This window comes from the organism of the source record quoted next, unplaced genomic scaffold, assembly GCF_019419815.1.
Source record: "Pyrus x bretschneideri cultivar Hongxiangsu unplaced genomic scaffold, Pyrus_bretschneideri_v1 Contig9, whole genome shotgun sequence".
Lineage (NCBI taxonomy): Eukaryota > Viridiplantae > Streptophyta > Magnoliopsida > Rosales > Rosaceae > Pyrus > Pyrus x bretschneideri.
Window position 1 is genome coordinate 6,029,056 of NW_025999831.1, and position 17,046 is coordinate 6,046,101.

At 37.1% G+C, this 17,046-nt stretch overlaps 1 protein-coding gene across 1 annotated transcript; it reads right to left on the bottom strand.

The window, feature by feature from the left end:
- Positions 1-7,434: 7,434 nt before the first annotated feature.
- LOC125473517 lies at positions 7,435-8,517 on the bottom strand. Its single transcript, XM_048576427.1, has one exon. It carries the CDS (start codon positions 8,515-8,517, stop codon positions 7,435-7,437), a length of 1,083 nt encoding a protein of 360 aa, XP_048432384.1.
- Between the last annotated feature and the right edge of the window lie 8,529 nt (positions 8,518-17,046).

Below are 17,046 nucleotides of genomic sequence, written 5' to 3' on the forward strand. Positions count from 1 at the left end.
TTTTGTAGAGAGAGAAACAGAGAGGAGAGGGAGAGAAAATCTCTTTCGCCCAATTCCAGTTCGAATAACCCTAACCCACCCATCTTCTTCATCCAAGAGCTCTCTCTCTAACCCACTCATCTTCTTCATACAAGCTCTCTCTCTCTCTCTCTCTCTCTCTCTCTCTCTCTCTCTCTCTCTCTCTCCACCCAAGTGATCGACCTCACAACTTTCAAATCCACAAATTTAAGCTCGCAAAATTCGTTCGAGTTCGATTTGAAACCTCTAGTCAGTGGCAAGGAACATTTAAATCATATTATCTCAACTGCGGCATAAGAAAATCAAGTGCTAATCAATCTATGCTAACACACGAGTTCATTCAGAGAAATTCTTTTATGAACATGACTAGGTGTAATCATAATATATATGCTCTAGTACTAAAATCATGTGAAGACTGGCACTATGCACATCACATACGAGTCCTAGTTTTCTGTTGCAACCTAGAACAGGATTGGCACCTACAATGGATCCAAGGTGAGTGTACGGTGAGATGTGAACATACGCGTGAAGCCTGGCCCTGGCCCGGGGTGAGTACTACATCGGTGCAAGCATGCATGATGAGCAGGTAAAATGTATATGAACATGCCATGACAATTTATAAATCTCAACAATATAATATCACTTTTAAACCTTGTTGTTATTCTTCTGAGTGTTACCATTTTCCTCTTCATCATCATTGTCATTGGGGCCATTTTCAGAATCTTCAACACGAAGTAAAATCTCAAAAAATTCTTGATAAGTGGAGCATGGAGTAGATGCCACCAAGGAATGAAGCTGTTTACGAGTTCCTTTTTTAAACTGACGAAGCATTTCCCTAAGACTTTTAGCAATAGCAGTACAATAACGAGATAAATCAGTGAATTTCTTGTGATACTCTGTTATTGACATTTTGCCCTATTTCAACTCCGTAAACTTGTCTCTTTTCTGATCCTTGTATTTCGAAGGTGTGAACCTGATCTCAAACAAATGCTTGAAAACATCCCAGCTCATGACTCTGCTCTTTCATGAAATAACCACGTCGCTATTTAGACCCATCGTTCTGCTAGTAAATTCCCTTGTCATTGCAAAGTGAGAAAAGTCTTTTCAACATAAGGGATCGAAAATTATTAGGACTTATAACACCTATGAAGAATGTAGGATTGTCAAATCTATGCTCTAATACCAAATTGACACACCCCGATCGGAGTCAAGGCATGTTGGCCGACACCCGAAGGTGACGTAGCCAAAAGGTAAGTGATGTGAAAATATGGATAAATTTAAATCGAAGCTAGAATTTATTTAAGCTAATAAAGAGTTTGCACAATAGTGGGAAGAACCCATAAAGCGTAGTAGTCAGAGCATAAATAACAGTACGACATAAGTAGAGTAGTCGAATCTAGTTAAGGTACTTATTACACAACCAGAAATAAGCTCCTCCATTTAATTGGGAGAATGTCAAAGTCACCAAAGATCCCTTGTGCGCCACAAAACATTCAGCTAATTAAGTCCTGGAGGGGAGTAAAACAAAAGGTGTGAGTGGGCGAAAACAAAGGTTTATGAAACACATTTCTTTTTCGAACATACTAACCCCTCGTCGTAAATCAAGTATAGTTTCCAAAAAATCATACTACGTATAAGTATGAAATCAAAGGTATTTCAACAACAATTCAAGGAACATTCAAATCATAAAATTTTAATTGTGACATAAGACAATTAAGTTCTCATCAGTAAAATCAAGTGCTCATCAACCTATGCTTGTTACGTATATAAGGTTACAGTGACAGTTTGAAAAGTCTTGTTACGTATATCAACCACCGCTTAACCATGCACGTGGAAAACATGATACTCGTTGTCGTTATTTCATGGACACGCATGGCCCTTAAAGTCCTCTAAGCTTTTTCTTAATTTTGTTTTTCGCCAAGGCCAACTAGGTTGTGGTCATACTTGCTAAATTCTGGAGCACAACATATGTGTATCATAACTAGTGAACATTCCCACTTCTCATATTAAGATGTAGCCATGCACACCACGTGCACATTACATAAGAAATTTCACATTTCTTCAATTGGACACTTGAACCAAAAATTGTTACATCCCAGTTTTGTAACATGTCAAAACTTGAAATTTATTCCACAACCCATAGGCCCCAACATGAAACACAAACCCTAATTTCTAAGTATTAATTCATCTTACAAACAACCCATAAATCATTGATGAAGGAACTTGAAACTAAACACCCTACCTTACTATTCTTGTCGAAGCTCCACTTGTTGGAAAAAATGGAACTTTTCGGCCAAAACAGAAAATATGGTACAAAATCCAGCTCACTCTTCGCACCTCTCTCTCTCTCACATCCATTTGTTTGAAATCAGATGTATAAGGTCTACCCAAAACCAAGCTCACTGTTCTCGCCTCTCTTTGGACTTCCTTCTCTTCGAAATCAGAGCTCTGAGATCTGAACTCAACCCAGAAACCCAGAGCTCACATAGCTTCTCACAAAGCTTTCTCAACATCCTTGTCTTCCAAAAGGCAACAATGATGCAATAAACTGATTATTTTTAGTATTTATATGTGGGTATTTTAGTAATTTCGATTTTGTGCATTGCTGGTTTATCTTATTTTTGTCCCAAGATTGAAAAATTGTCCTATTTCTAAGTATTTTCCAAAAAAAAAAAAACAACTTGGCAATGTATAAAATCAATGGATTTATGCTAGAAGTTGAAAAATGTGTCAGACGGGAGTATTGAAAAGACCAAAAAAGTGAAGCTTGCAAATCTCCCAAGTCAATGTCAAAAAAAATAGAGTGGAGCCTTTTGCTAGTGTTCAAACAAAAGGTTTGAAATATTCCTCAATTCCTTATTCCCTAAATACCGTTCAACGGAGTCCACTCAAAATTGGTGAGATCCCTATCTTCTTCCATAAGGCAATTTGTCATACCAAGCCTCTCTCACTTAACAAAAAGTGGGCCCTGTTATATTCCAAAACCAATTTTTCGTTGGAAATAATAAACACACTTTTTATTTTGGTACGTACTAATGTTTAATTATATTTGTTGTTTTCGTTTAATTTATTTAATTTGATGATCATAATTAAAGAAAAATGAGAAATCATCTTTCTTTTTTTAACACACAAAGAATTTCAAATATGGAACTTGTTTATAAGTAAGCAGAAATATCAACATACCGTAATAATTTGGACATTCCAAAACCGAATTAAACTACCTCCAGCCTGGTGGCATTCCAAAACCAATCTAAATTTGACTGAAATGGAATCTTATGTGGAATCAACATAAGCATGTTTTTTTCTCTTGGTAGCAGGGTCCACCAATACAATGGACCAGCAGCAAGTATGGACTATATCTCTTTACCACAAAAATCAGAAAAGGCTGGTAATTGTCTTATACATATTATTTGATGAATGACGAAGACAAATTTGGCACAGTTGATTTGGCGTCGGTGGCTCATTTGTCCTTTACCATGGTTGGATGTCTCCACCACTTGGTCGTCGGTGAGCATCCAAGGCAAAGGCAAAGTCTAATGTTTTGAAGAATGAATTTGAGTTTTCACCGAATAGTATCATGTCCCGTATATACAAAGAGAAATACTAACGAGACTTTTAAAAATAAAACTCTACATAAACTCTGTATTACTTTATGTTTTTTGCACAATGTTTTATAATATTAGCACGAAAATTGACATTAAACTGTGAAATGAAAGATAAACTACGAAGAGTCTCACTTTTGAAAGAATTTTATTAGCATTTCTCATATAAATCCCTAACACAAAAACAAATTTTACTTCGGTAAAACTTCGTTTCAAATAAAATGTGAATTTATGATCCATGAGGTCGGAAGAGATCTCGAATTCTATTTCTCCCTTCTAATTGATTGAAGAAAAAAATAGTCAAACTTGCAAACTATCTTAATTCTAACATTTTCTCACTCCTCTCCGTTTTGGCTTGCTTACGTCGCTATAGTCAATTAATCGTAAGAGAGCAATTATTTATTTTTTCAACAAAAACTATATGATGATGTGATTTTTTTTTAATAGATTAGACGCTAGATTAGCCACTAACTGGATTTAAATCTATGCCGTCATTTAAGGGCTCAACATCGCTCCACCCCTGTGGTAAAGGGCCACATGCCAGAGCCTAAGAGTTAAACTCCGAATATATAGTGGAAAGCACATCTTAGCTACACTCCTACCTCTTCAATTATATGATTGTTAAGTTTTGCCAAAAATTGCTAAAACCAAACTGCTCGACTATTATTCTAACGTCAGGGTGAATTAAGTAGTAGTAATGGGGGTCCATAATTATAATACCATACAATATACAACGTTTTCAGTTTTTTTTTTTTTCGTGGCCTTGTGACGAGATGCTAATTTTAATTTGGCTCATATAGTGAAAAAAGAATGTTAATCATGACCTTGTGATCAAGTCCGAAGCAATAGCAACGTTCTTTCGTTAAATGTCCATTAAAGATTTAAGGGCAAACATATCCTTCATTCCATTAGTTTTCTTAGTCAACCATAACTTAACACGTGAGCATGTATGTTATTTTTTAATTAGATGTGTGTTTAAATAGTTATATTGTTAAAAAAATATTTTTTGTTTCTACAGCCTAAGAAAATAGTTTCTTTGAGTAACTTGTTTTGAACTATGTCAAGGTTTTACCGCTTTATACCATAAAATTTGATGTGGTAGTACGATACGTCAATTACCATGTTATGTGTGTTTTTTTTCTCACACAGTAATAATTAATCGACTTTGAATACAATAACAGTAACACTCTTGTTACATGAAATTTGTTCGTTTTACTTTGACTAATCATTAACTTGTGAGGATTACGAAGCTCTTCCCGATCAGTTTGGAAGTGAGTTAATTGCAATCTAAAGCTGTAATTAATTGATATAAGTACTATTTTTTTTCAAGGTGTTAAATGAAGTTTGGGCATGATTTGCGCTAGATTTCAGTCCAGCTGCCACAAGCCGATCTCTGGTCTGCGACGTCTGTCGTGGGAAATGCGCTCCCACCAGAATACCATCATTGGAAGAAAAAAAAAGTCAAACAAATATTGTTCAATATGTCAGCCTTTAAATGTGAGCAAGGAGTATTTTTCTGTATCATCATAACTATCGTGTGTTCATCGTACACCTAATCATTTATCATGTATCATTTTATTTTATTCTAGTTAAATTTCATATTAAATATTACATTTTATTTTTAAAATTTTTTAACCAAAGTTAAATAGAAAGACACGTAACAGATAATTAATGTATAATAAACCCATACCATAATTTATGATGATAGACAAAAACGTTATGAATAAAGGTATAAACATGGAGTAACACCCATACGCTAATTCACTATTTTTATAATCACTAAAAGCAATAATATTATTTTATGAAATAATGTTTGTTTACTAAAGTCTAAAAATCTCGTATAAGTGAGAGATTTTAGGTTTAAATCTCCTGGATGGCGAGTTTAATGCTAAATTAGGTTGTCCATTATGTGGCTTAGCCATACTTTCCTTCCTTTAGTGTAAAATTATATCGATGTACTAAAAAAAAAAAAAATCTCATGCTCATTCTTTAAATGAATGGAATTTTCATAAATTTGTGACGTGCAAAGCACTCACTAGGAATTGCAAATGTTCATTTCGTTAAAAGTGAACAGTATCGGAAGTGTTTCGTTAAAATTCTCTTATTATAATTTATAAATACACAAGATGTTGCAAGTATTAGAATTTTATATTAGTCTAATTATTACGGATTTATAATGTGGTAATTATTATTATTATTATTATTATTCTAAATTAACCCAAGAAATGCTATGGAAAACCCTTCTAGCAAAACAACAAAATGCTATGACAATCCACTATTTCTTGTACTAAGAATACAAAACCTCAAATCTTGTGAGTTCTCAATGCTAGTGGAAAATTCCATTTCGTTTCAAATGGCACACTAATGATTCTGATAGCAGTTGCTCACTCGCTCATGAGTGCCTATAAACATTTAATGCACTTGAGTTTCGCAAATATATAAATAGTTGCTAATCCAACCAATCATGCACGAGTGTTCAATTGTCACGTACAACTTATTAGATACTAGTCATTCCCAAGTGCTAAAATTGCAAAACAAACACCACCTTAAAGTTTTAGAATTTTTGTTGATAAAACGGTTGAGAATCTAAAGGCATGTTACAGTAAAAACACTTGAGAATCCAAATTTAATGTCAACTACTTTTGTTGGCTAACTAATTATGTGAGCATGCGTTGCATGGGAAAGATGAAGTAAATAAGGCATTGTTTGGTTGGAAGCACAGTAACGTTAAAAGCTGGCAAAGTGAAAGCAAAAGTGCTTAAAGAATTACTCACACGTTTTTGTGGCCTTTTTGTGGCTTTTGTGCATGAAAAGCAGGGAATTATTAAAATCGACGCGGATGGGAAGATCGCAAGCACATGGACATCATCAATGCCCTTCACTTCTCCAACGCGTAGGTACCTCACACTCCAGCCGTGAACACACAAACACAAAATTGACACTTCACCAGCTCCAAATCTCTCTATCAACTTTGCTTTTGGAGATTCTTTGATCTTAAATTGGACTGCTGTTAACTGTTGATGCAATATGAGCGTCCAGATAACTCTTAGTTGTTTACGTAATGTGGAGCCTCATCGAATCAATGGCATAAGTGGTACTCGTGCATGAACAATTGTTCTTGACCTACAACGACCTTACTTATTTATATGTGGCTAGTCTACTCATAGAAAAAAGAAAAAATTGGGTAGAACAACCTAATTTTGTGATTGATTTGGCCGCTCTTACAAAAACATATATATAAGAGCTATTGTGTTTTAATCTCATCCGATGTAAAAACTATCCTAATCAGTTAAATTTGTTCAACAGTCTCTCATATTTGCAAGTCCTTAGTCTTTGGCTTTGACCTTTGCTTTTACAAATTGAGAGTCTCAGATCTGTTTGCAAGGGATTGATTCAAGTGGGCAGCTAGGCAAAGCATGTGGAATGAGGTTTTTTTATTTTTTCCCTTCATAACTCTCTCTCAAAATCCCAAAAGGGCAATAGTTTCTTAGTTGACTTTATATTTTTGTCACTTTCATTTTGACCTAGTAAACTCACCTCACTCTAATCACTATTTAATACTTCTACCTACCAAAATTTCTACTAAAAAGGATTTTTTTTTTTAGACAAAATTACACTGTCACATGACGTTATAAATTGTTTTTTTTAATATTGAATATGATACTATAAAAAAAGTCATCATAAAAAGAGAAAGCATACAAAAGAATTGATTTTATTGCTAAATCGGTATTATAAACAAGTAACCAAAAAAAAAAGGGGATCTTAACAAACATTTCTATTCTTTTATCCTCTAAATTTATTTCATTGTTTTTCCCTAACAATCCCTATAGACAGAAGAATCTATTTCTAATAAACAAATTTGCTTCATAATAATAGACTTAAGCTCGTCGTGATTACTATTACCACGTTGGATAATTGTGTGCCCGCCGGACAGCCCCGCTGCTCCGCCGATTGAACTCGGGTCCGGCACCGACTCACTTGACGTGACCAGATTAATGCTCTTCCTTACGAATGGGTTGGCAACGAGTTGACTCAAAATTCCCGACTCGGTCACCATGCTCTTCCTCTTGTGCTGCATGGTGGCCCGAACTATTTCCGTCAACACGGTGTTCGACAGCCGCCGAATTCCGCGGGCCCCGCCCGTAATAACGACGGAATTAACCGCGCCGTGAGACTGAGTTGAGTCGGAGTTTTTCTTGGGGTGCTTACCCGGCGGCATTGCGAATAAAAGAACCGACTCGGGACTCCGGTGCCGGACTCGGCCGAGTGGGTCCCTGACCACGACGGAGTTTTTCGCGTCCACCAACATAATATGCTTGAAGTTTCTTCGAACGCGGCCGAGAAGCATCGGGTAACACGCCCACCGACGCAGGCTCATCGGCACTACGTGCTCCACGAATCCGGATAGTGAGTTTTCCGGGTCCAGCTCGCCCGCCTCGAACCCCACAACTGACCCATAACTAAACCGAGTCAACTCACCGTCGCCTTCCGAGTGTGCACCCTTTTTCCCCCAGAGGGGCTCTTCAATATCCTTTTTCCCGGCCTTGATGAACTGAGCCGCGTCGAATCCCAAACCGGGTTTTTCCCTCGACGCAGCCGTCCGGTGTACGCCCCCGTAACGGCGGAGCAGCACTAAGAACGAGGAGTTCTCTTCCTGGATTACGGACCCGAATCTCGAACCGGAGGAGGCGAAGACGAACGCCACGTCCGCTCTGGACGTGAGGCCGGACCGGTGCAACACCCTCAGAAACAACCGGAGCTCGGGCTCCGTGACGTCGTCGTGGACGTGGGCGACGACGAGATCGGGCATGGCTCTGGTGCCGCGGCGGTACAGAGTGCCCATCTTCTGGAGGGCAAATTGGGACTTAAACAACTTCTGCTGTTTTTGCTTCCACATATCGGACAACCATGAGGAGGAGAGAAGGGGGAAGTTTTGATGGGTGGGCGATTGGGGAATTTGAGTACTTTGGGAGAGGAACCTTCTGGAAGGTGATGGGACGACGGGGCGAGGCTTGGCTGCGGAGGGCTCGAAGGTTGAGAGGGTGAAGAGGAGGAGGGTGAGGAAGACGAGAAGGGCACAGATGGAAATTGTGGATTGGGCTTTGGAGAGAATAAGGTTGTTGGAGCTGGTTCTTCTGAAAACCGTGCATGTTTTGGAGGAGGAAGAGGAGGAGGAGGAGGACGGAGAGGAAGTGGAAGAAGAAGAGAAGAGCTTGGTGATTTTGTGGACAATGGCGGTGGTGGTGCCGCCGTTGTCCTCCGGGAATAACACCAGAAGCAAACCCATCCCCCAATTTTCACTGCTCCTGCTGCTATTGCTATTGCTCATGGCCTTTGCTATGAAGCCCATCCTGTCTCTCTACTGTCTCTCTAGTCTCTCTCCTCTCTCTGGCTTTGGCGCTTTACCCTTTGAGGATTATTTGCTGCGGTGTTCTTGGCCGCATGTGATCCCCACTTGTTAATAAGTTTTGATTTTTGCCTCTCTTGCTGTGCAAGAAATTGAAATTGAAATTGAAATTGAAATTAAAATTAAAAAGGGAAAGATGGATAGAAATATGGCATGGTGTTTCCATACTTGGTAAATACGCGTATTTACCAGTTTTGTTTGTTAATTTTTTAACTATAATTTAATTCAATTGTTGGTACAAATAAATTGCAAAAGAAACTCAATACTATAAGTGTGGTAACCATCACTTATTTTAACTGTTTACCGGGGATTTTAGTTTGGTTTGTTTTTTCAAATTTGATAAGTGTTTGTTTTGTAGTTTTAGTGGGGGGTTTTTTTTTTTTTTTTTTTTTTCATTTTTAGTTTTATTTGTCATTTTTTAATTTCACACTTGTGTTTTTTCCTTTTGAAAATAAAAACAGTTAATTTAAGCTTTCTTTTATTGTTGAGAAATTTATGAATTACAATTATTGAATTGAGCAAAATCAAAATGCTAACGGCGTATTGATCAAAAGATATAAAATTAAATATTACCGTGGTACGTTTCGGTTTTTTTATATCTTTTAGTTAATAATTTCGACACAAGTTTTCTTTCTTCTGCACATTCATAAATATTATTGTCTCATAATCTTTTTTGTAATTTATTCAATCCAAACCAGAAATAAATAGGCCTGCAAAGGAAAAAAAAAGGTGAGAAGAAATCACTTTCTCTAAATGATTTGAAGTGCTATTATGACCAGGCGCCTGTCTTATTTTCTCTCACCTTATATTGATTTATCATCTATCTTTTTAAGTTATAAGGTCAACAAAAAAAATATATAGGGTTATTTGCTCAAAAGCCCCGCTGAAACTCATACTTGCTCTCCCGTTACCTTCTGAAACTCATTTTTACTCACTTAACCCCCATAGCTATACAACCTCTCATTATGCACCTCTTTCATGGAGCAAAGTGAAAGCAAGTATGAATTTCGGGAAGCGTTGGAGTAAATAAGCCAAAAATATAACAGGTTTGTATTAGTTTGCTACTTTAGCGATGCGGTGTTTTGGTTTGTGCACGTCTCTACATTCTTTAAGCATGCTAAGTCATAATGCTAAAGGGAAAATCTATCAACGCGTTGGTCATTAATTGTTGTTTCACAAAATGATATGCTATATTATATTAAGGGTATAAGTTAGCAATACAGTTAGAAATACAGTTAGCAATACAATTAGTAAGTTGGTTAGTATTTGGTTAGAGTAGTTAGGTTTTCTCTTATAAAAACTATGTGTGTAACTTTCATTCTATCAGTTAATACAAATCATATTTCTCTCTCTAAACTCTTACTCTCTCTAATATCTTTGTGTTCATCCTTTTGTTCATCCTATCTTCTTACTTTTTCCTTCAATTCCCAAATATTGCAATGTAGTTAACATGGTATCAGAGCCACCAGGCTCACGCCATGGATTCTACTGGTTCTGTTTTTCATTAGATTTCATCGTTTTCTAGTTTTATTTTCTATTCAAATTTTCAATAGAAATTTTTTCAACTTCTTCAGTGCTTCGACGATCGTCCTATAATTTTTTGGTTGATTTTTTGTCTGGCCTATGAACAGAGATTGTCGGTCAAAATATAGGTCATCAAAACTGTTTCTTCAGGCCAAATAGAAGTGGCAATTTGTTTTTCTTTTTAGTTCTTGAGGTTTTGGTCCTTGAATTCGAGAATTTTTCAGATTTTCATCAAGTTCTTGATACAAGGAAGAAAGATGGGATGTCAAGCAATTTTTTATTTTTATTTTTTTGGATCCAGTGGAATCCCTTCATCTCAATCGATGACCCTGTGTTGAATTCCTCTTCCCTGTTCTTGGCACCATTTTCCTCCATTGGTCGGCTTATCTCGAATAAAGGGTTTTGGGAAGTTCTTAATCCAACCGCTGAACCTAGTCAAACACGACAAGATAAACGATTTGTGCAATGGGGGTAGGACTACGTGAGATCTCCCAAGCATTCCTATGAAGGTAAAACCGAATTCCTCTCTGAGTTGTCGATCATTGCTTGTTTGCGAATTTGATATGTGCTCTATTCTCTGGCGTGGAAGAAAGCTTAGACTTTTGTGTAGTCCAAGTGTTTGACGAAGTGACCAACTCAGAATTTTCATGTGAAGGTTAAGTTTTTCAGCCACTTCTTCTGAATTTCTTACGATGATTCTTTTAGTATTATGTAAATTAATTAGTTTGTTGTTGTGGGCATAAAGTCATTTGGTTGATATGTTGAGTATTAAGTGCTTGAAGCCATCTTTCTTGTGAGTCTTTTCTGGGCTCTTCCACAACACTTGGGTTCAAGATTGGTCATTGCTTCAAGATCGGTGTTTGTGATATTTGGATTCAAGAATATTGGTCATTGCTGGATTATGCAATTTGTATGGTGTCTAGTTCTTTCTCTCTCACTAATATGCTGCAGTTCTATTGGGTTTGATCTTTCTACAAATCTTGATATGTTTGGTGAAATGGGTATGGATTATTGGGTTTGATTGCTACTGATATCTTTAAGGTGTTCATTGGCGAACTACTCAGGAAGTTTTACAGTATCCAATTCTTGTCTTTCTCTTTCATTGATTTTCTGCAATTATATTGAGGAGTTTGTTTAGTAATTTTCCCTTATTATAGCTTATAATGTCGAGTCTAACTAGCTCAATTGTTAGCAAGAATCTACAGTAAGTCCAGTTATATGATGTGTTTGAAGAAGTTGTAAACGGTAAATCCCACAAAGGGTAATTCTGTGATGTGAGTAGGTAAATCCCACGAAGGGTAGAAGAAGTTGTTAACGGTAAATCTCATGAAAGGTAATTCTGTGATGTGAGTAGGTAAATCCCATGAAGAATAATCTGATATAGATGTTGATTTTATGTTGTTGAAATTGTGAAGGCCGATGCCATTGTTCAAAGAAGTTGTTTTTGGTAAAATCCACAAAGGGCAATCCCGTGGTGCTATAGATAAGGCTGACGCCACACTATAGTTTGTTAATTTTCTGTTTTTGTAAATATTAAAAGCTGAAGCCAAGTTGAAGATTGTTGACACTAAATCCCACGAAGGGTAAACTCGTAAGAAGTTGTCATACCAGCATGAGGGTGTGCTACGACTACCTTATAGAAGGTTGTCCTTTGAGAAACTCCTGTTAGAAGTAGAGAAATGGTGTCAATTACTGCTACTATTATTCTTCTTATAGGGTGACGAGTTCCACAAACATGGAAGAAGATGACATGTCTCCACAAAAGCTTACTGGAGGTCATGAGTGCAACCCCACAAATATAGATTCAGATGAACATTTTAGGACAAAGTCGGATAATGATTTAGAAAAGCATATCATTATAGAATCAAATCATTTTCCTCCAAATGTACCTGATTATACAGAGAATCTAAACACTGCAGATACTCCAGTAAACCAGGGAGCATAATTATGTGCTAGTGGAGATGTCTGGAAGGCAATTAATGTGCCACATTCTTACTATGATTCAAGGAATGATGCTCAAAAGTGCATAGAAATGATGAATGGGAGATGGTTTGGTAGTAGCAACTACATGCATGTGAGGATGATGGTTTAATGAACCATGCTTCTATCCAGAATTTAGATGAGGATGTTGCACAATAAGGGCAATTTGGCGCCGAACTTGAAGTTGAATGAGTTTTATATAAACGCCCAATAGTTATGTTAGTCATATGCAAATTTTGATTAATATTGACATTGATGAAGCTATTATGACATGGAATGAATATGAGGTGGATGAATTCAATCATCTAAAAGGATTGCAAGATTGCAGTTGGTTCAAGCCTGTTCTGTTTTTCTAGGTTTCATAGTAGTGATTACAGATGTTCTTCCAATCTCAAACTGGGTTTCCCCAGTTGAGATTGAGATGGAGTATTAAGGGTATAAGTCAGCAATACAATTGGAAATACAATTATCAATACAATTAGTAAGTTGGTTAGTATTTGGTTAGAGTAGTTAGGCTTTCTCTTATAAAAAATGTGTGTGTAACTTTCATTCTATTAGTTAATACAAATCATTTTTCTCTCTCTAAACTCTCTCTCTAATATCTCTGTGTTCATCCTTTCTTCTTAATTTTCCCTTCAATTCTCAAATATTGCAATGTAATTAACATATTATTCTAATTTAAAAAGAGTAAATTTGCCACTTAGTACTACGGTATAGCGGTATTTCTCTTCACTTGTAAGTAAGATGTCTTAGGTTCGATTCTCGCCATAGGCGAATATGAACCACTTAGCCCATTGTAAGACTAAATCCACCCTCTCTCCTTGGTGTAAATAATATCACGTGTTCAAACAAAAAAAAACAAAAAAAAAAACCAAAAAAAAAAGAGAGGAAGTTTGAACTCAAATGCAACTAGACAAACACATTATCTTGACCAACTAACTTAATAATCCGCCACTATCGTGTGGTAAAATTTATTTTGGGGAAATATTGGGTTGCTAGATACCTCCACTACGAAGTAATATTTTCTTTGTGGTTAGCCTTCAGGCGTTATAGCCTCTTGTTTAACAGATAATAAGTCGGGAAAAATGTCACTGGCTTAAGTGATGGGATCTCGACCTAATCAAATACTAACATAACTCTTAAACTTCGCAATAACCTCGTTTTGTTTTGGATGTCGGCGCAAAGCATAGCTAAATGATCAACCATACTATATAATATGTATAATTATTTAAGGTGACCAAGGTAACTTGTTATTTAACATTAATTAATTGTTTTGAGACCTGAGTTGCCTCATGATCCAAGATATTAGATTGCTCGATACCGTATCTTATGCTCATGCTTCAAAGACACCAATGAGGAAGTATCAAATACTTGACCTAATTAGGCCTGACAATTTCTTACATGACTTATTAATCTGACGCAAAGAATACGAAAATAACTAGTCTCGGGTCAACCTCTTAATGAATCAGATTGATATATGGTCACCTGTTAAGAATCCGTTAACGAGTCGGGCCATTATTGGGTCACTTGTTAAGAACTCATTAACGAGTCGGGTCATTATTTTGTTACTTGTTAAGAACCTTATAAGATATCGTTTTGCAGATCTAGATATTAGGCGTGGGAATTTTTTGGATGACCCATTAACCAAACATGAAACAACACGATCCATTAACGAATGAGGTCATTATTGGGTCACCTGTTAAGAACCTGCTAGGATACGAATTTGACACAACACAACCCATTAAAATAGCGGGTATGATACGAAAAACGACACAAACGTGATAAATATGACCTATTTGATAAATACGATAAATTATTTAAGCATGCTAAGTCATAATGCTCAAGAAAGGTAAAAATCAAGAATAATTTCACAATATTTTTTTTTTTGGTAAAATAATATGCATATGTGTATATAAATAGAGACTGATAATCATGATAACAACTTGTGGGCAATGAATATATCACAATATACATTTCGATATGAGAATGTAATAACATTTTATTAATAAAATAAGACACCACATTGATAATGAGTTCGTTGTATATAAATTGTTCTCCGTAGTCATTAAATCGGGAGATTTGAGGGCCTTATGAACGAAGACATGGTCTCTCTAGATCCCATTAAATTTCATTCAAAAGAGGGACTGTATTAAAGATCATATTGATTCTTATAAAAAATACAAAATTAACTGAGGCGGTTCAAACCGGCACATGTCGGCTAAATGGTATTCCCGTAGCAATAGGTGCTTTGAATTTTTAGTTTATGGGTGGTAGACACTATTAGACTGGCGCTTCGTTGGTCCATGATTGCTGATGACCAAAACAAAGACGTGAAGATCGCTCTGACGGGTGGGATCATCTGAGATCATGCATGATATTGAATGAAGGGTCCCAATTAGTCCAGGTGGGTCTCGAGATTGTTCCTTGGTACTGTTTTGACGGTAGATCTAATCGAAGCTTCCATGAAACAAAACACACGTGTTGATAATAAAGCCTTGTCCACAGCTGCCTGCTTGTAGCCTTCTGTTTGTACATTGAAACCTTAACCCGTTCGCTGGACGGTACGTAGCTACCGCTCACTCTGTCTCTGAGTTTAGTCATAAACCCTAGTTCCCAAAATAATAGCTTTAAAATTGAAAGAATTACATAATTCGTTTTTCCCTGAAGAAAAAGAGGAAAGTATGGGCTTGCGATCTGAGTCATGGGTTAGAATTAGATATCATACTCTTTAAGAAAAAGATTCTTTATTTTTTCAAAAAATAAAAATTAGTTCGTGACACACTCCAATAAGAAGAGAGAAGCTCATCGTCTAGGCCGGCTTGGCTCAACTAAGCTACAGTCACCATTGAAAGACTCGAGCCGAGCTGCCCTTATTCCCTTAATTGACTAGCTAGGTAGTAAGGTCATCTCCAACCGAAGGCTGGCTAGATGACTCGTTCTAGCCCTTTGGCCCTTCAAGAAATTAATATTTTAATAAACAATCCAGAGTTATATTTTCTTTCATCTCCAACCGAGGGCCAAAGGGTCATAGGGCTCGTTTTAGCCCTGTCACAAAAAACCGTCTCTAACCGAGAGCTAAAAAGTCATAGGGTCAAACATAATTTATTATTTAAATTTAATGTTATTTAATGTTGTTTCATATTGTTTAATGGTGTTTCATGTTATTTAATTTAATGTTGTATAATGGCTTAGGGAAGTTAAAGGAAAAAAATAGAATTAAAAAAAAAAACAATTTAAAAAAATTTTGTAAAAGAAAAACAAAACTCAAAAATAACAACTAGCTGACGTCAATTAGTCGTTGGATTTAAAAATTTGTTTAAGAATTCTTGACGGATATAATCAACATGATTAATAACAATGCTATTGATTATATCAGACAACAATTCTTAAATTTCTGGCCAGCTGGATTGGGCAAACCCTTTGGTCCTTTGGCCTTTTCCGATTTCATGGGGCCCACGATCCCTCTGGCCCTCTAGACCCTTCGGTTGGAGATGGTCCTCCCGACCACACCCTCACTATTTTGTTTCTGGTAATTTACGCGAGAACTTCACAATGGGTCACCCATCTTGGGATTGCTTTTGCCCGAACTCGCTTAACTTCGAAGTTCCGATGGAATCCGAAGCTAGTGAGTTCCCAAAATGCCTCATGTTATATGGAGATGGGCATATACATATATAGAACATCACCCTCTCTTCGTTGATTGATGTGGGATGTTACAATCCACCCCCATTGGAAACTTCTCGTGCCAAAACCCAAGAACAAATTCATGAAGACGTGGCCCAAAGCAGACAATATCGTGCTACGGCGGAGTCGAGACTGGGATGTGACAGAATGGTATCAGAGCCACTCTGCAGTGTGGTGCGAGTATGCCAATGAGGACGTCGAAATCCAAAGCTAATGAGTTCCTAAAAAGCCTCGTTCTATATGGAGGTGGGCATGTACATATAAGGCACATCACCCCCTCTCCGTTGGGCCATGTGGGATGTTACAATATACCCCCCTTAGGGGCTCGACGTCCTCGTTGGCACACTTGCACCACACAGTAGAGTGGCTCTGATACCATTCTGTCACATCCTAGTCTCAGCTTCGCAGTAGCACGATATTGTCCACTTTGGGCTTACCATTCCCTCACGGTTTTGTTTCTGGGAACTCACAAGCAACTTCCTAGTGGGTCACCCATCCTGGGATTGCTCCAAACTCACTTAACTTTGTAGTTCCATTGGAATCAAAGCCAGTGAGTTCCCAAAATGCCTCGTGCTATATGAAGGTGGGCATGTACATATAAGGCACACCACCCCCTCTCCGTTGGTTGATGTGGGATGTTACACTATGGCCTTTTGGCCCTCGGTTGGAGACCCTTTTTTGTGACATGGCTAAAATGAGCCCTATAACCCTCGGTTGAAGATGGAGGCAAATATGGTTATGTATTATTCATTAAAATATTAATATCTTGGAGGGCTAGAGGGTTAAAACAAGCTCTCTAGCCAGCCTTTGGTCTGAAGGGTCTAGAGGGCC

Bases quoted from the DNA above. Each gene is read 5' to 3' on its own strand.
- LOC125473517 (XM_048576427.1), bottom strand. From the start codon at position 8,517: ATGTGGAAGCAAAAACAGCAGAAGTTGTTTAAGTCCCAATTTGCCCTC.